General features: G+C 41.6%; 1 protein-coding gene across 6 annotated transcripts in view; it reads right to left on the bottom strand.

Annotated features, from left to right (window-relative positions):
- Positions 1–20,216, bottom strand: part of FAM13A (family with sequence similarity 13 member A) — a 167,059-nt gene that overhangs the window by 24,560 nt on the left and 122,283 nt on the right. For 4 of the 6 annotated variants that reach the window (XM_064148581.1, XM_064148580.1, XM_064148583.1 and 1 more), the window contains 6 exons: positions 15,122–15,166; positions 13,359–13,538; positions 9,839–10,025; positions 7,237–7,313; positions 5,949–5,991; positions 631–781 (listed from right to left, as the gene is read on the bottom strand). In XM_064148581.1, coding sequence (XP_064004651.1) covers positions 631–781; positions 5,949–5,991; positions 7,237–7,313; positions 9,839–10,025; positions 13,359–13,538; positions 15,122–15,166 — 683 coding nt within the window. The remainder of the gene's footprint in view (positions 1–630; positions 782–5,948; positions 5,992–7,236; positions 7,314–9,838; positions 10,026–13,358; positions 13,539–15,121; positions 15,167–20,216) is intronic. The other 2 variants (XM_064148584.1, XM_064148585.1) reach the window with 2 other exon arrangements.

Raw genomic sequence — 20,216 nt, 5'->3', positions numbered from 1 at the left:
AGAGACAGAGTTGGTAACTGGAGAAGGGTTAGATTCTAGATGCTAGTCACCTTCAATTCATCAAAATTTCAAATGGAATCTAGGTCTGCGGCACTTGCAGAGCCTACCCAGATTTTTCACTCCTCAGTCAGTACAAATGACCAATCAAGCATGCACTCTAGAGATGTGAGCCACCAAAACAGAGTAGCAGATAGTCTTTTTTTTTTCCAGTTGTGCCTTTCAGATCCAAATAATTATTTCCAAGTAGTGACTAAAGTGGAAGCAAAGGGGAGAAGAAAGGAAGTTCCTTTTAGACTATGAAATACTGAATTTATTTGAAGTGTAGGGCACTCTAGCTGAAACCCAAGTGACCAGCCACCAAAGACATAAGCTATTCTGAAACGCTCAGGGACTCAACAGTAGAAAGTAACTTCAAGAATAAATCAATTCATTCTCTTTTCCTAAGTGACCATTAAGAGTTAATACCTATTCCAGTACGTTACTTTCAGTTTCTCCAGACTTTCAGTTCCATATTCTTGACAAAACTGCTTTCCTGTTGTTTTTGGCAAAGGACCATGATGATCACACACAGATATACCCAGTCCACTCAGGTTTCCCTCTCGTCTCACTTCAGCCATCACGCAATCCTACCTTCCCAGTTGTTGTCATCACACAGTGCTGTCAAATCCAGCCGAGGCACTTCTGACACAAAGCTGTTTTCCTGATCATCAGCATCTTGATTTCTTTGCAACTTGTTTTCAGGAATGCTTGGATGTTCTTGAATCTTCATACTTGAAGTCAGCTATATTCCCATACACGTACAGAAATGAGAGAGGAAAAAAAAAATTCAGGAGGCAGAAGAGGAAAAAATCCCTCTGTAGTCAGAGCAGCAGAAAGCTGACACCTTTAGCTAAAAAGATCCAAACAGACCCTGACGTTTCCAGTTCCAAATCCCCTGCTCAGTGACTCCTACGTACTAATTGCTCACTCACACCAGTAAAAACATCTGTCCATCTGCCTTCCTTGGATTCTTCCTCCTTTAGAAAGCCACTGCAACTTCCCAAGACTGCCTGCCCTGACAACTGCATACAGCTGAAAAAGCCTCCAGGATGAAAAGGGAGAAGACAGGGAGAAAGGGAGAGAGAGAGGATGGCTGTGTACACTTCCTACAGGAGCATAAGTCCTTGGAGCAAAACCAACCCCGGCGCTGCTGTTGTAAGGCTGCAGCAATATGGTGTCTTCTAAATGCAGGCACCGGAGCTCCGGAGGTAGCAGCTGTAGTCAGCAAGCAGTGCAGGCTACGTACATGAATGCTCTCATGCAGGCTGTGCTGGCTCAGATCAATTAGTGCCAGCTAAGCTGTGCTGGCTGCACATTCCCCGATTTCCTGTGGTTGTTTTCTAGCTGGGCGTGGGGAGAGCAGAACTATTTATGGAGGAGCTCTGAGTATTAAAGCAGCGTTGCGCAAATCCAAACGGCAGTGGGGTTTGGCATCTCAGCTGGAAGCAGTGTGGACTCTGGGAAAAAGCCAAAAAAATCCACACAAGCATCCAATGACTTGGGGGGGGGGGGAACAAAACAAAACCAAACCAAAAAAAGGGCAGAATGCTGTCAAGCAAATGATTCATCATGTAGCACTACTCAGAAGCAACTGCTGCTTGTCTCACCGCTGTTCACCTCTGCACATACCACACGTTGTGTGCACTTAGGCAGAAATCCCTGCCATTCCCACAATCCCGACACAGAGGGTGTGCTGCCTGCAAGGGCGCTGGATGACAGGAGCACTCCTGTCACTCTGAAGTGAATTAGCTGTAATGCATCACAGAGGGCAGTAGGGATAAGGAAGCGCAAAGCATGCACATAAACACACCGTGCGCTACGTGTGCACCCGCAAACAAACACGCAGCTCTCCCAACAGACAGCATTACATTAACACAAGAACTATTTGATCGTGGTAAGAACAGCTTAGGCATAATTCTCTCAAATACAGGCTAGAAGGTAGCCAGCATGCACATTTCCCCCCCACGCAGGTATTTTGACAACCTAGTTAGCAATCTGCGCATGCTGATGTATGAAGAAGACAGACACGAAGAAAACTACTGCTACATTTGGATGTGTTTTACTTGCGAAGCCAGAAGCATGGTCAAAATAGACTAAATCAATACTCTTAGTCCATGCCACTAAGGCACATTTCAATCTTTTCATCTGCATAAAGTTAAAGATGTTTTTTGGGGGGAGGGAGGGTGTGTGTGTTTTGTTTGGCTGGGGTTTTTTGTTTGTTTGTTTGTTGTTCCACGGGCAGAGGAAGACAAGTAAGCTTCACACAGAGAGAGAGAAAAAACTGCCCAGCAGACAAATCATCTGAATAAACGTTTTTATCTGGAGTCAACCCCATCAATCCTTACAAATGGACAGGGTGCTAGATAATCTCACCTAGACTCCCTTTCCCATGAAAGGCTGGACCAAGTCATCTTCTGAGGTCAGTTCCAACCTGAGCTATTCTATGGTTCTAAAACCCTGGGCCATGAACAGCTCTGTATTTGTAAAGAATGTTCTGCATTGCAATTGTATAAGGTTTTAATTTCCTTTTCATTTCAATAAATCACCTTTTGGAAACATTCTAACAAAAGGAAACACTTGATGACAGTTTGCCAAGCACTAATAACTCATTACTGCTTGACATTAAATCTGATTGCAAATGTGTTTATTGTAAGAGCTGTACATGGAAAAATGCTAATGCACCATGCAATATCTTTTAAGCTGCTTCCAGCCTGGGAGGACTGAAATATTTCCTTAAGGTCCTGAAACAATGTTGTGCCAGGATCTAAACAGTGAATGTACATTACAAACAAAAAGACTGGTCTGTGGCCAGGAACAGTTTCCTACGTTTACTAAAGAACAAACTGTGCCAGTTGATAAACTGCATTTAAATTGGCAGCATAGTACTTTAAGGCTGAAAGAAATCAAGACCTAAGTTTCAAAATAGGTGCTAGTTTGTTTTAATAACACCAAGGAGAACAAAGAGTGGAATTTATCTAGATTTAGCAATTTCAAATGGAGCAACCTGAAAACACCATCTTGTCACCACCACTGATATTAATTACAGAGTTCAGTGTCTTTCTGTGAAGTGTAAAATCTCCTGACTTGCTAAGACTCTTAGCAAATATAAGAGTACTCCCAAGACAAGTAAACATTTCCATTATAGACATATATGAAAGGTGATACCAATGTCTTCTTACTTCTAAAGTTGCTTCAGTTGTTGGAAGCATTTTAAATCTGTTTAAAAACAGGCCTGTGCTGTGCCCACAGCCAGTTACTCTTCTCTCTTTGCTCTAATACAATGAATAAATCATTAGGCAATCTAAAACCCAGGAGACTCAAGAAAGCAGACTTTTAGCCTTCCTTCCATTAACACTCCAAATCCACAGAGTGGTAGATAATTCAGTATTCCCATCACTTATTTTCCTGTTTGATTTCCTGATGCAACCAGTTGGCAATCTCCAGGACAAGAAGGAAGCAAGGGAGAACTCTTGTGCTTTAGGTGTATGGATGTGCCACAATTTCTTACAAACCAAAGAGGCAGCAAGTTGATGATCTCAGTAGCAGCTGGCAGTCACAGTGCACTGTATTACACACATGATCACAACAATAAACCAACCAAACAAAAACGTATACTAGGCACTTGAGTTCTGCTTTTAGGAAGCTGCTTCTGCAGCCATGTTTTGCAGGTACCAGTAACTACAGATCTAAACAACTTAGAGATACATCAGCTGCTTTCATCCTCCCTGTTCCAAAGGAGATTCAGCATAAAGAGTATCTCAAGCACCTAGAAGTGAATGGCAGGAGAAAAACCTTTGAATTCTTATCAGAAGCTTTTATTCTATTCAATTATATGTGGATTCAAATAAATTCCCCTCTACCTGATTATCCATTACAACCACAAGCAGGAAGCAACCCTAAGCAACTCTTGGCAATACCATGCAAGAACGCAGACATTCTGCTGCCTTACTCCTGAGTCACGTCAATCCCCCTCTATACTCGTTGCCATGCTGGTATGAATTCCAAACACCTCTCCCTTATCAAAACCTGGGTACCAGAAACTTGTCTTTTTCAAACCACAGTCTACATTCTGGAGCTTAGCTACTTCAAAGAGCAGATTATGAAGGCTACAAAAGCACTAAAAATTCATCTGGGACATGTTTCGAGGTATTTTTTGCTGCTTTATGGAGACCTGAGTCTGCACAACTGGCAGCTACGGCAAATTCCAAATACCCTTTGCAGTAACTTCAGACTGCAAATGGGGTGATAAAAAGAATAAGAAACTCCCTGTCCTGTCCTCATCTTGAATGAGTTGTTTGTTACAGAAGGTATGTCTTTAAGCTGCCCTAATCAAAAGGCTTATAAGGGACCAGGAATGTAAAATTGCCCTGCAGGATTGTAGCATTTTCTTGACCCTGTAATTCCTATACTATACAATCTGTGGGTTAAGGTTATGTATTTTACTGCAGTTAAAATTCTGTATTTTAAAACTCCTCCTAGAGAAGTTTATTTTTGTGTTTATGATTTTGTATTGAAATATATCTTCCCAGAATAATTTAAAAGCTTAATGGGACTACTGTGTTGCATGGTGGTGTCAGCACTTTCTCCAGACGCAAGTGGGTACATGAAGTACAAGGTGTCCTAAAATCCACACTCGGGAAAACACAACAGCTCACAAACAAGTGCAGGATCACTGGGGATTACTGACCCTTTGGGAGCAAAGTAGGAGATCCATCTAAGCTCAGTCAGAGCAGCAACCAAAGGCAGCACTCAACACCCCTTGCAGAGGTTACATATTTCAGCGTCCCATGAACTTCTCCAGCTACAACACAGTTGGGCAGAGCCCTGCTGTTAGCAAATAATCTTTTATCCTTCCTGCTAGAAATAAGACCTAACAGAAATGAAGTCTTTCAAAGGCAACAAATGCATAGTAGCTTCTACTTAAAAAAGAAACCAAACCAAGCAACTGAAAAATAAAAACCAAAAAAACAAAAACCCCAAACCCCCAAAAAACCCCAACCAACCAACCCTCCCTCGACCAAAGCCAATCCCAAACAAACAAACAAAAAACAACAACAAAAAACCCTACCACAAAACAAACAAGACCACAAGAAGCAGCTAGGGTAAAAAATACTGTCAGGTCTCATTAACTCCAGACAGCCAGAGAAACCAGCCCACAGTTGTTTTACCGTGCTCCTCTAAAATCCATGCCAAACCGAAGGAGAGGTATTTTAAATGCTTGGCTGTCTAGAGCCGTTTCCAGCAAACCCAAATGAATGATGACTGCAAAGGTGTTCATCTAACCCAACCCCAGCCTTTCATCTAACTGTTCAGAAAAGCAAAACACATCATAAAGCAGATGCAAGAGGTGATTGCTGAGCAGAAACGCCAAGTTGAGGAAAAAACCTTGTTGCCATGAAAATCACATTTACTCTCCTGACATCTTATTCCAACCACCAACCCTTCAACAGAAGCAGAAGATGATCCAGTTTTCTAAGACAAATGGGTCACAGACACCTTTGTCCAAAGGAAACAGACCCCACTGGGAAAATAGATGAAAAAAAAAGACCAAATTATTTCAGAGACAAGAGAACCTTACTACCCGGGGAGATAAGATACCATGTTTGCAATGATTAATAAGGGCACTTGGTGTCCCTTAAACCAAAGTGCTGACTTCACTGACATTTCCCTTTTTGGCAAAGGATCAAAGGGACTGAAGCAGGTGCTTCCAAACTTCTCAGTGGTGGGTAGGCTCCCTAAATTACGGAAAGAAAAAGCAGATGGAAGGGAAAGAAAGAACAAATGCTAATTCTGTTTTTCTGGGAGAAACAAACTTCCACAGAAGTATATGCAGAACTACTTGTTTACACTCATTAAAAAGACCATTTAGAGACCACAAAACTGAAACATAAAATAAAAAAAATACCAACCTGAGGGTGCCTGAAAAAAACCTCATCATTTTCACTTTCTTTGCTACAAAAAAAAACACAACAAAACAAAACAAAATCAAACCAACATATTAGAAATACAAAACCAGACTTGTAACAAAACCAAGCAAGACTCTTGCACACACAGGTTTTTAGACTCTGGCCACTGTTGCACACTCACTAAATCATTCAGTAAACGAAGGGACTGCTAAAATACGTACTTTTGCATCCTCTCAGGAGCTATTTGTGAAAAGTATAATGTAATTTATTCCAAATCAATATAACCTTCACAATGAATGTAACTGTAAGCATCATGTAATTTATTCCAAATTGTACTAGTTACTGGAAAATTCCAGCTGAGAAATCAGGACTTTCCTGAAAGCTCAGTGCAGAATGTAAATAAAATTAGAGGATTGGTTGTAAAAAGAATAATAATAAAGTCTGTATCATTCATTGGTTTGATAATTGGGATAAGAATGAGTGCATAAACAATTCTTTCTTCTTCCTGTCCTTGGCTTCGGTTTCCTTGCAACTCTGCTTTACTCTGATTCCCTTATCTCTGTCCTAACCTTCTCACTGGTACTAACCAACTGGGAGGTAAAGGGAGAAAGGATGGAGAGGGAGAAGGGAGCAGGTCCAGTTGCTGGAAACTTTTCTGGACTTTGCTCAGGAGGGATTTTTATGTTATTTCTCAATCATAAATAATGGTAAATATTTGTAAATAGATTTTGTACATATGCATTGTATTATATGCTTGTAAGTTTTAGCTTGATGTAAATATATAGCTTCATTTGCTTCCAAGCCTTCTGAGCTGGCCTGGTGATTTAACTGGGGGGTAATTTTCAACTCCCCACACGTATCAGTACAATCAAACGTAACTGTAGAGAGAAAGTGTCATATGAGGCAAGGAGAGTACACCTCTTGCAGAACAGTAAATTCCAAACAAAACTCCTAATCCAGAGGGCAGGTGACACAGGCCCTGCAGTCCCCTGTGTGGAGTGTGCTGCACAGCTGACTTCTTTTGAAGTCTGCACCATCAACATCTTCAGTGTCATTCCTAACAGGTTGTGAGAAGAGTCTTCGTCTTTGAGGAATGCTGCTGGACAGAGCCCATGCAACATACAGAGTGCCTCCAATATATTTCTACTTTAAGCTAGTATGGTAGGTAGTACTGCTCTGAAGCACAACTAAATGCCACCCTCACAGTCTGTGATGCAGAATCTTTAAGGCTGTACTACAATAAGAGAGGAAAAAAACATGCAAGATATTAAAAGAAGAAAAATGAAATCACCTTTCTTCAGATAAAACTTCCATGTCATCGTGTCCTGTTCTGTCCATAGGCCTGGATGAGCTAAAGCTTTCCATACTCTGTAATACAATAAATGTTAAAGCAGTGAGATACAAAAGAGAAACAGATTCAAGCTGCAGGCCATTAAGCAGACCAGTTACAGAAACATCTGACAGAACTTACAGAAACAACAAAACAATCAGACTACTGCCTGCTGCATATTTATAACAACAATCCACACACACTTCATTGCCCATAACCTGCAAAAAAACCTGACCTGCTCACTGCTTTATCTCTTTCATTAGATGACCTCAAAATGTCTAACAGAATAATGCTGCGTGGTACCCCGCCAGTTCCCGTCTTACAGACTAACAGACAGGCTGAGCCTGGGAGCATCATCATCTTACCAGCAAAACTCCTTATGCTCATCTTAGAAAATACTCTCCTTCTCAAACAAATCCTTGCTTATTTTCTTCTTAAATAGGCAGAAGAATGCAAAGCCACTACCATATGCACAGAGGTAATATCAGAAGTTGCACTAATACAAATGTAGAGCAAAAAATCCAACTGATTATGGTAACTTCTTCTGAAATTTGTCTTGGCTACAATGAGGAACATTAACACTGTTGTCCTCTAACACTTTGAGAAAGAATAGTGAAGACATGCCATGCAGCCACATGTCCAGGATGTTCTCTACCATGGTTTTGGGGCAAGTCACTCTTAAGTAGGAGGAAGTCAGTCAGTAGAATGACCCTGGCAAACAGTGCGCACAGAGTTCTTGGGGCAGTCACAACTCTCTACCCCTGCTACACCTCCAGCCTCCCATGAGGTGACACAACTCAGTTATTTCAACCTTGCCTACTATGACTCTTTAAGTCCTACTGGTACCTGAAATGCAGTTACAAGGTTTTAATGCTTTGTGGTTGGCTTGCTTGAGAGAGTAAGTGGAACTGACAGCTTTTCTACTGCTGATTTATGCTTTTGAGTCAGATGCAATCAGACAGCTAGAAGGAAAGCTTCCATGCACTGTCCTACATAGGTCTTGTAGGCTCTGAAAATCAGGAAGGATCAGAAAATGGTGATGAAGGAGATGCAACATCACAAACTTGTTTACATGATGAAGGTCTATTAGTAAATTTTAAGGTGCAGGATATGTCCTTTGATACTCCGAGCAGGTAGCTTAGATTGGGTTATTATTTGAAGTGCAGCCAAAAAAAAGCTTAACAACCATGCATCCTGCTGACAATCTCTGAAGTGTGAGTAGAAAAAAAATGCACTCATGAAAACTTAAAGAGCAGTCTTTACACTTCAGATAGAAAGTAGCACTGTGCTCTGTGCAAGCTGTTTCATAATGTCAGTCTCAGTTAACAATGCCACTGCAACACTTGCTCTAACAAAGCAAGCAAAAACCACAGACAGTCATCTTGGTCAAAGTGCTTTTGTGCAGGGTTACTCCATTTAATGTTTCTCTCAAGAGACCCAAAAATGAGAGACAGGGCAAAGTGCAGTGGACACAGGTAAGTCTGAGGACATTTTAAGACTTCACATACATTTTTCAGGGCTGCACTTCTGTCACTCCTCCTTCTCCCAACTACCCAAATTCTCATTTAAATGGCTTTTACACTCTACAGGTACAGAGAAGAGCTGCAGAAAAGAGTGACTTTGCCTATGTTAAACTCCACTGCTGTAATCAAAGACCCCACGTGACAGTGTGTATATCATACAAGCAGGTTACTGATACTGAGCAGCTGAAAGAAATGTGCCACTGACTGAAAGGACAGTATTTTCACATGGCTTTCACTATTACTAGTAGCTGTCTAACGCATGCCTGGTGCCAGGCACTGGGATGCACAGTGCTTTTGTCACTGTAAGCAGACCCTGAGCTGAAGCACAGGGCAGTTTTTTAGCTGCTGACGCTATAACCAGGGTCTGGTTTGCTTGAGAGGGAAGGAGGATGCATCTGTTTTACTCTACAGCTCATAAAAGCTAGCCAGCTGACTTCTGCTGGGAAGATCAGACAAGAATATGCTGGACAACTTGTACAGCATTCCAGATTTTCAGGACATTCTATCAGTGCCGTTTACCTCTTCAATAAAAGGTAGCTAGATGGATCATCTGTTGGATCAGCACACTCCAAAGTGTTTTGGAAATTGCCAACAGCACAGTATCATAGCAGGCTTTAGGGGAAAAGGCATAAAACACCTTTGATTGTATTCTCAAGAAGTCACTTGTAATTTTTCAGAGCTTAGCAGGAACATAAAAATGAACTTGACCTACACAAGTAAACCTACATACAAGACTTTTTTGAAAGACCAGGAAAAATACTTTCCTTTTCTCCTTCCAAAATGCTTCAGAAGAAAAAAAAGCAGAAAGCTGTGGGAGAAGAAAATGGCTAGATGGAGCAAGAGGGTCACAACAGAAACATGACTTCGTAGTATTCAATCTTCTTCATCACAATGGTTACAAAGTGTGTGTTCCAGTGTTCCACATAGAGGCACTTATGCTTGTATCGTAGGCAAAAATTTGCCACCCAAGGGAACCAAATGTGCACTGAAATAAAGACTTCTTCCCACTAGGCATCATAGAGTACACTGTGCAGGCTTACCATAGGACTGTCCTGGTTGTCATTAAGTTCTGAGAGCTTGGTGCTGGATTTCTGCCGTTTGGGTTTATTCCTTTCATTAAGATAGCCAGAGCTGTTTTCTTGCATTTTTTCTACTTCCTGAGCAGCTAGAATACAGTCTTCAAGATTGCCAAATCCAGAGGGAATGTTTTCTTTGTTGATGACTTCCCTAAAAAAAAAAGGCACACCACAAGAAGAAGCTGTTTAAAACGCTCACCCACTACAACAGACAAACACATCATGACTGCTACAGTTCCAGAAACATCCTCTGTGCCCTAATATACCCTTATCTCTGGTTCTTCCTACTGCAGCAGCAACACATGCTGTGCCATGCTACATCCTACTGAAGAGTGAAAGCCAGGTATATATACTTCAAATGAGAAAGCTGTGAGGATCAACATTTGCAACTTGATTAACTTCCCACTAAAGCCAACACTGGGAATTCCACTGACTTCATGTGGAAGCTGAACTAGCTCCTGGCTGTCTGTGGTACTTTTATATGGAATAGGCAACATATTTTCCTTTGAGACACGTGATTTTAATTTAGAAAAGTGGTTCACAGCTGCAGTCCAAGGATCTGCTTTGGTGCATGATGCTGCATAATTTGCCCTCTTGCTCAGATTATCAAATGCAAGTGCAGGACTGTGGCTTTAGCCAAATGCTTGACTCCTGCTTGGGAATGACATAAAACAGAAGAGGGAACACACCTTTGTAGAGGCATCTGTTAGGCATTTGTTAGGTCTGCCCTGTTGGGAACTGAATGCGATAGCCAGCTTTAAGTCAGCACACAATGCCCTAGAGCTAGGACTGTGGGCTAGCAGGGTTCATGCACACTTTCCAGATGCCTGGTGTGTATGGCTTATCTTGCCCTCCAGTTAGCCTGCCAGTCCTTCAGCATGCAGATTTTCCTTCACAATCTGTTTAGTAGTCTTCCCTCTAATTTGTGCAATAATGAAGATGAAGATACACAACACTTGACTACATTATGTGAAAGAGGAAAATGCATCCCATTCTTCAACATCTGATCTTGCCAGAGGCCGAAGGCAGGCTGCTAATGCTTGACATTGAAAATACAGTGTTTGTTAACTGTTGTATGTGCAGATGCCTCATATATTGCTGCGAAATTCCAAAGCCTGCTCTCACGAACAGTGGGAGAGTTTATCTAGACCTGCACTGATGTGATAAAAATCCAGTTACGCTGTAGCATCTGGACAGTGCCAGAGTGACAAAGTGTTCAGATCAAAAACAAACCCAAAAGTTTTGGTGATTCTACAGACCACGAACCTCTAGGATTTGTTGGTAGAAAAGACATACAAACAGGTATTATAGATCTACCAATAAACATCTAAGATAACATATTTACCTTTGTGGAAGTTTCTACAAACCCCTGAGTAGACCATTTAGATCTACACAGCCTGCAGCTCACGTAATCTGCAGAGCCTGGGAGCTCACGTATGTTTTCGTGATAAACACTCTTCCTATCCAAAGTCCCATCTTGTGACATTACAAATCCTCTTGTGATCCATCACAAGGCAAAGAGATGAAGTCATTCACAATCAAAATAACAGAATGAGGTTTTCAATTTTGATTAATTCACCCAAAGATGTTCTAGTAGCCTCACCTAAGACACCCAGGCAGATGATCTGAACCCTCGCCAGCAGTGAGAATTCCTGATGTGCTTTCAGTCTTTGACTCCAGCCTATGGTCCGAACCTGAACAACCACGTCAGAGCCATGTCTAAAGGGAGCTCTGTACTGCAGTGTTGGCAAAAAAAGCCCTGCAGTACTGTATGCTTCCCCACACGTACACTAGCCAGTCTCTGACCTACTTACCTGAGAAGCCTGTCAGCAGGGCTACTGAACAAGAAAAACTACTTCAGAGCTGCTGCCAGGTGACTCACAAGTCCTAATTTCGCACCTTCACGGCGTATTTTCATTCACTCTGGAAATGGCTTCTCATTTGGTAACTACAGCTTTTTAGATTCTTTTTGCAACAGTAGCATTGAGACATTTTGGGAAATAGCATGGTTGGGGTATTAACACAAGTGTGCTAGTTTGAAGAAAAGCTGGAATGTTTTGGTAACAGAACTAGATAACGGGCAGTGAAATGAAAACAACTGATGTCAACTTCTCTCACAGTCTCACTGAGAACTCTGGGAAGAAGAAAGACTTTTTCTCCATTTTGTCTCTCACTCTTGCTTTTGCCTTAGACCTGGTCACATCTCATTAACCCTGCTCCTACTAACCTTGCTCCCTAACCTCTTGGCTGCACCTCTCTTTCTTCCTGAGAACTGGGGTAAGGTTGAGAGGGCCGGGGGGAGGTGTTGGGGTGGTTTGAGAGCCCCCCCTGGGGACTCAGGTTTCTGGGAGGGGAGTTGTGCTTTTGTATTGTTTATCCTTTGTATATTTCTGTATATAATTGTATATAACTGTATATATTGTAAATAGCTGCTTGTAAATTCTGCTAGCTGTAAATAAATTGCTTCATCTATATTCCCAGGGTCCGTCTGAGTTGGCTGGGGCAAATACAGTGTGGGGGGGCGGAGTAACCCCCAAACCATCACAACAAGGTACTGATAGTTATGTGCCTGTGTAAAAAGGTGCAGATCCAGAAGGATTTGGGGAATGCAGCACCCAGGAAAAAACCAAGAGACTACATGTTTATTCTGGAATCTATCTTGAAATCCTAGCAATCCAATACTGGAGACAGTTACACACATTCTTTACAAGAGCTACTGCTGTGCTAAAGCTGTGTCAGCACTGATTAGATCATGGCCTTGCAAAGTCTGTAGCTATACAGCTCCTCAAAGGTGTCTCGGTTAAATATTTACAGCTGTGGTGCTGATGCCTTTCTACCACACAACGTATGCCACAAGTAGAGGAAGGTGAAAGGAAAAAATAGGTATTATTTTAACTTTTTGATGGACTTTTAACAAAAGTCACCACTAAATCATATTTAAACTTAGTGTAAAAGGGTGGACAGAAATTCCTGAAATCCTCATTGATCAATAGGAAGATTTTTTTTACTTTCAGACAAACTCCCAAGTCCTCTCAATAAATCCAAACATAAACTGTACCTCTATATAGAAAAGGGGAACTTGACCCCATTTTGGAAGCTATTCTGAATTCAGAAAAAACTTCTAAACCCAATGTTTTTATCTACAGGAAGTTATAGGCAATAGGGCCAACTGTTTGGGATTTTCCACTACAGCAACAAATCAAACCATTCCAAATACTCTAAGTAAAAATCCTGCTATACTGCATAAAAAAACAGATTCTTATCACACTTTGCCCCACTCCATGACCTATAATAAACTCTATGTTTCCCAGCTTTAGCTGATGCAATGAATGCAGCATGGATACTCCAACCTGCTCTGCGCTTTCAACTCAGGGCATGGGGCAGGAAACTTTGCAAGAGAGCTAAGCATTGCCTTGGCAAGAGGACAAGACTAGGGTACACTTAATCAAATATACGTTCCAAACCAAAGAAACCAGGCTCGTACATGTCTCTGTTTCTCCGCGCTTCCTCCTGCTCTTTGTGATGGCGCCTCCTCTGCCTGGCAGACACATTAGAAGAGGCTGAAGATGTTCCCGATTCAGAGTCCTCTGAACTCTGGCCGCCTGAGCCATGAACATCAAAGAGATGCTGCTCCACGGCTGAGCGGATTGTCTTCTCTAAATACCTGTCAAGCCGAAAAATAAGGTCAAATGAACTCAAAGACTTTGTGGAGCTCCCTCTCTGCAACATTAAATAAAGCAAGGGTATCTGAGGATTCTGTTTTATGATGGCAAGGCAGTATAACGTGTCCTGTGGCTGCGACATCTGCAAAAAAGCCAACCCACAATCTTCACTTTGATGTTCAGGGCCCCCAGAAGAGCTGAGCCTTCACAATTCATCTTGCTCCTTTTATTTTTAGGGATGTTTGCACTTAGTAAAACAGACAATTTTACCTACTTCATACGCAGACATCAGTGCCTAACTTTCACCCTCTCACTTTAATTTAATAGTCCTTGCCCTGACAAAACTATTTGATACCCTGCTATGCTGACGTCGGTCAAGCCTCTTGTGCAATCCAAGCTTGGTAAGGCAATGGATCATTTGAAAGAAGGTGATTCACTGCTGTCTCACAGAGGGATGGGTATAGGCACAAAGTACCTCAACTATAAGCTCCTCATATACTTTAGGTGATGAAGCATGGATTCTTAGTTCATGCTGTTTTCACCCTGTTCTTGTACTACAAATGCATCCACAGTTGGCCATAATTTACTCTGGTGTGAGATCACCATCATGCCCACTTGCAGCAAAGAGTGTTTCCACACAAGCCACAGTAAGGGACCCTCTGCAGTTGCATCAGTTAAAGACATGAGACTACTTGAACTTTCAACACAATCAAATCTTCATTTTGGTACTGATATTTTCTTGCAATATTTCCTTCCTTCCTAATAGCATTTTTTAATGGGCAAACCCTATATATTTTGTATTAATGAAAAGAACATTTTGAAACGTAAATTTATGACCATCCCTGTTTCTTGCAATGCTTTAAGTAGTGTGCTGAAGAATGTTTTTTTCAAAGGCTCCTGTCCAAAGTCCATTCATAGCTTCTAGTGCCTTCTCCTTAATTAAAAAAGTTATTTGCAGTATTTGCTGGTTAATTTTCAATTGAGTAGCTGTGAGCATAGGCACCTGGACCTGGGCTGACTTCTCCAGAGAATTTACTGAAGTTATTGCTAGGTTGCTGGAGTTCTAAGTCTGCTGAGCCTGCAGTTCCCCCAAAAAGTTGGAAGATTTTAGCAACTGCAAAACTCCACATGGTTTAACCAAGTAAACATGTCCAAGTTTCATGTATTTGAAGAATCAGTTCTGCAGACCCATCAGTCACTGGGAATTTCCAGCTCTGGTAACAGAGACAACTCATTAGCTCTGCTACTCCCAGACATGGTAGTGAGGTCAAGCCCTGTTCTCTGCTGGGATACAAAAAGGAGCAAACAAGAGCAGGAGGACGACACAGAGTGAATGGTTTGTCTACATAATGCAAGTTTTGCCTAACCAAAACGTTGTAAGTACAGTGTAAGGAGAGAACTAAGAGCCTGAAAGTTCTCCAGAAGTGATTTATCATCATTGCAGATGCTTTGGTTTGGTAACAGTGTTTTTATTTTGTTTGTCTAAGACCAATCCTGAAAGAAAAATCAAAGAATAACTGAAGATACTTAAACCAGCTCCACTATACAGAAAAGGTAGCTGCAAAATTGTAAAAGAGACACTTACTCTCCTGTAGCAGGAATGTTATTATTGACTTGTGACATGTGGGCACTGTGTAAAAGAGAAAAGAAAAAAAAGAGGAGAAAAAAATTAGATTTAATTATGACAATAAGGTCTTCAAGCCTCTTTTCTTTGCAGCACTCAGATTTAAAGGTCTGAACCCTCTCAGTAACAGCTGCATGTATATGCCACAAGTTTTCCCACTGAAGAATTTTCACTGGCACGGTGACATGGCACATTTTGACGACACCAGTGTCCTCAAGAATTAATTTCCTTGTCATTCCTTTGCAGTAGGCCAAGGTCTAACAGGAAGTTAGACCTCATTATCTTGCAGATTTTTTTGCTTTCTTATGGGCTTTATGCTGCTGCAGGTTGTTTTAGCTCTGTCACAGAAGTCCCTGCCTTTTGAGGCCAACTTCGAAAAGTACACACTGTGAAAGGGGACTTAATATTTAAGAATCTTTAAATATTAATGGAGAACAAAAGCAAAATACAGGCTTTGCACAGTTTTCCTGCAACTCTCTGATATTCATGTTCTTTGCTTCCCCTTTTCTTTCTGAAAAAAAATGTATGCTCTTATTCCCTTTTCGCTCCCTTAGCTCTCAGGCTCAAGAAGAGCTGATGAGACTGTAGGCGTTGGTGGTGCTTGCTGTTTAAATCCCTTCCAGTTGAGGTGCCACCTTGCACAGCTGTGACTGCTTTCCTTCCTCTGCCAAGCCGAGTTCCACCCTGACCCTTCTTCCTCCTGGCTCAGTTCTGCAGGTAAGGTGATGCTTTTTGCCTATTCATCCCTCCTGTGATCTTTGCTAACTACATTACATGCTTAGTCATTTCCACTCATCCCCTTATCAGTAGAGGAATTTGCAGTACAACTCGCTGATATATCCCAATAAAATGGCAACATGTAGCCAGGGTACATATCAGCCTGGATGCAACATGTGCTTCCGGACAAAACAGCCTTTCATTGCTTTCAGTCTTCAGCAGTTACCCCTAAGCCCTTTCAATGCAAAAGTCCCATCGACAGCTGACTTCCCTTCACTAAACAAAGGTTTCTACTCTGCTTTCCTCGAATATGTCACACTTCACAGAAATCTAGTTAGCCAAACAACTCTGTCACCTTCCTCAGTTTGAGTGTCAACTGTGGCAGAAGGCAGGCAACAGAGGACAAGAAAGGTAAATGAGGGGCCTCTGCAACCAGTTTAACAAAGCTAACAAATCAGCCTAACTAGTAGTGAAAAACAAACCCCACCGCAAATCAGACTTGCAAGATGCTTCATCTTCCTTCTGTTGAGGCAGTGTTCAGCTGGGTGTGAGCAAAGCAGTGTGCCCTAACCACATGCACATCCCTTCCAGCCCCAGCCTCACTTGGCACTCATTGCCAGCACAGGCACAGGTCCCTAGAGCGGTGGGACTGCAGGAAAACAGTCAGGGATTTGCCAGCATGTCTGACATAACCTGCACAGCACCAGAGCAGCTGTATAATTCAGATGGTTTCAGGAACAGTAGATACACGGACAAGCATCTCTGCACTTAATAATAAGGACATGCAATCTGCACATAAGGAAATAAATCAATTGCACAACCTCTCACTTGCCACAAATAGTATCTTTGCTATTAACTACTGGATGACTTTGCAATTGGAAGGGTATGTTTCAAGCACCTTATTTGCTCTCCTGATTGCTTACATAAACCATTTAAACTCTTCCCAGCCAGAAACTATTTTTTAAGATCTGGCCTCCCATGAAAGACAGATTAGCAAGAGAGATGCCAGTGTGGTAGGCACACTATAAGATACAATTCTTGTGCTGGCTACTGCTCCTACTCATATAGGAGTAACTTAACACTGTATCAACTTTCTGTAATATGTACATCCAATCCTGACTGGACAAGGGTGTCTTTCATATCACAGCTTTCTTCTCTGTTCCCATGTCAGGAAAATGGTAGTGGTGGGGGAAACAGGATTGTTTCTAGGGTTTTTTTAAAACATCCTTAGGTATAGGTGTATCTACCTATCAGACAAGACAGACAATCCCAGGAAACAGCTCTTCCCTCTGTTTCCAAAAGGATTGATACTGTGCAAAAATGCAAACTCCTGAAAGGATAAATACTGTACACAAATAAAACTTCATGCCATGAACTCGTCTGCAAACTGCTTGCATCATTGCTGAAAACACACCAGATCCTTTATGCAGAAAAAGTAGCAAAAAGAAGAAACGAAGGCTAAAGATGCAAAAAATACTGAAGTAAGATGTCAAAGTATTTCAGAACACCCCAACACATTCTGTTGATGTCTAACCCTCAGTTAACTCTGTGCTTTACTAACACCAATTCAGGTTTAAGTATACAAAGGCTTCTAATTCTTCTAATGAGGCATATCTACATAACAATTACTTTGTGGTGTCTAGAAAAGCCCTACTGGGACAACCTGGATTCTGTCTGAGAGCCACTGGCACGGTGATTTCCAAACTACAGACACATAACAAGGAACTATGTAAACAGCTAGGTACCATCTGAGTAGACAATTACAAAATGAAGCTCTGACATTCCGATTTTATTATATTCCCCATCTAAATCCTGCTCTCTTGTATACAGAATATAAACTTATTCTTAGCTGTGATGCTGTTTTGCTGGCCCACTCCCAATAAAATGGAGATTTTAAATCATGTTTTGCAGATACAGTAAAATTAATTCCACAATTGGTAATTTCCTTTGCTATTTCATTTTGAAGCTTGATTCCAATAGGTTGCTGAATCACTTGATTCTTCTCTGCACAATCCTTTTTACATCGAGGAATTTCATATCCAAATAAAATGATAGAGGGGAGAATATTACACACTAACTTTAGGATTTGAGCCCTCCCAGGGACAAGGCAGGAGGTGGCTCAGTGTGTCAGCAAACTCAGGGAAAGGCACAGCCCAGAGGAGCAATCAGACAGTCAGGAGTGTATTCTGTGGGGTTTTCCAAACTTCTTGGGTGGTAAAAGTCACTCTGCCACTGGATTTACGCTTCATTGAACAGGTGAGTAGAACCATGCCCAGAAGAGCACTCCTGGCATGCCCATCTGCGCAGGCAGCTGCCTTAGAAGGACTGCTTTACTCAGCAAATCATCTGGACAATGAGAACTCGTGTTCTGCTCTGGTTAATGATTTTCTCCTCACGTCTGCTCCATTTCACTGATACATATGGTCAATTATCTCCAAAGCTAGATTGTCTTTATTAAATTATGCAGCTGCTGCAGAGCATGCAACTTTTGACAGAAATTAACAGTTCTCCTCGGGTGACAGAAAGCAACAGGAAAGTTACCCAGTGCTGGGGACTTTTACTTTCAGAGAGCCAGCGACAAAACTTGCATCAAGGCACGCAGATGTTTTAAGCACTATAAACTTCTGAATTGGCTTCTTATGACCCCACATGCTTTTCCTTTTGTGAAGTCTGACCTCTAACACTTCTCAGTGTTGCCAAACTTGTTTAATGAATTCTTTTGCTTACTTTCAAAGGTGCAGCATCAGCTCTGGGTAATATCTTACTTCACATGCACGGTAAACTTACTGCATGGCCTCTTCTCTCGCTCTGTTTCAACCCCAAGTGGTATTTTCCATCATCTTTCAACACATTCCATCTCTCCTCTCCCCCTAACTTGTATTCTCTAGGCTTAAGAGATACACACCAGAGTGAGAATTCTCTCATGTAATACCTGCACTGTTTGGTCTGGATGGAGCACCTTGTGACAGCAGGTAAATAATTGAGAGAGGCATCATTACCTCTCTCCTGTTGTCTGGGTTTTTTTCCTCTTTCAAGGCAGTATTGATTAAAATATATTAGCATCCAGGTATTGAAAAGGAAAAGCAAAAAACAATACTATTTTCCCAGACTACATTTTGATTCATGGAGTCAATGAATTAATTCCTGACAACACTTAATGGCCTGCCAGATATACCTGCAACCTGGAACTAAGGCCACTCGTTGCTGAGATCTATTTACAATTAATCTCTTTTATGCAGGAAGCAAAATTATTTCCCCTCCCTGGTTTTGGTTGCTATTTTTGTTGTTGTTGTTAGGTTTTGGTGGTGGGTTTTTTGGTTTGGGTTAGGTTTGTGAGTTGTTTGGTTTTTTTAAGCCTCAAAGGATGCAAAAGCTTCTTACCCATTTTGCCATTCCAGCGAAGTAGAGGATGTTAAAATGGTTTTGACTCTTAAGGTGGGAAATTTCTGAAGTCCTCCTGAATATATTATTTGAACCTATGACCTAGGAAATTCTTTTTTCCACTAGTATTCATACAGTTTAAACACTGTTTATTCTCCACAACTGTTGAATGCTGCGACATGCAACACCACAGATTCACATGGGATCTGTTTTGACAGCTACTTAATTTGACACACGTTCCCCAAAGAGAAGGATTGTTTCTGTATATAAAATGTGACAAGAGTAAATATAAAGATATGTGCTCTTAGTTACTGGAATGTCCCATCACACAGAGGGCACACTTTTAATGTTTCCTCAGCACCTTTGCACTTTCAGAAGCTGAGATCCAATTGTCCTTCTGTTAAATGAGGTACCTTATATTTGACGCTGCCTTCCCACCAAAAGCAACTGCCTTGTTTTCTTCAGGGCTCATACTCCCTTGCACTGGGATCACTGCATGCTGGGTGCACACTGACACCTACTGCTTGGTAGAGAGACGACTCTGAAGGGGATTCTTAGATGCCACCTGATTCATAGCTCATTGAGCGTGGATGGCTGTGCCTGTGCAGATTCCTCTACACAGAAGGGAACACTCCTTGGGGGTTTCATGCCTCCATGATGGATGGACACAGGGGTCAGGGCCCCCAGCACTCTGGTGATTACTTTCTGACAGTGCTGATGTGATGCAGGACATTAATGTGCATCACACAACATAATCATGGCTCATAAAAGGGTCCAGCACTCCTAAGGGCCTCAAGAGCTCTTATGGCATGACCCATCAAGCCAGAGGCTCAATATGGGATGGCAACCAAGGAAATTTCTGAGCAGGTGCAAAATCTAGAACTAGATTTCTAAGTTTCTTTAGAAAATTGAGCTGAGAAAAGAGTAAAAACATCTTACCAAATACATTACAGGCCAG

Source organism: Pogoniulus pusillus, chromosome 9 (genome assembly GCF_015220805.1).
Source record: "Pogoniulus pusillus isolate bPogPus1 chromosome 9, bPogPus1.pri, whole genome shotgun sequence".
In the NCBI taxonomy this organism is placed as follows: domain Eukaryota; kingdom Metazoa; phylum Chordata; class Aves; order Piciformes; family Lybiidae; genus Pogoniulus; species Pogoniulus pusillus.
The sequence above is the reverse complement of the archived record's forward strand: the minus strand, read 5'-3'. Positions and strand labels throughout refer to the sequence as shown.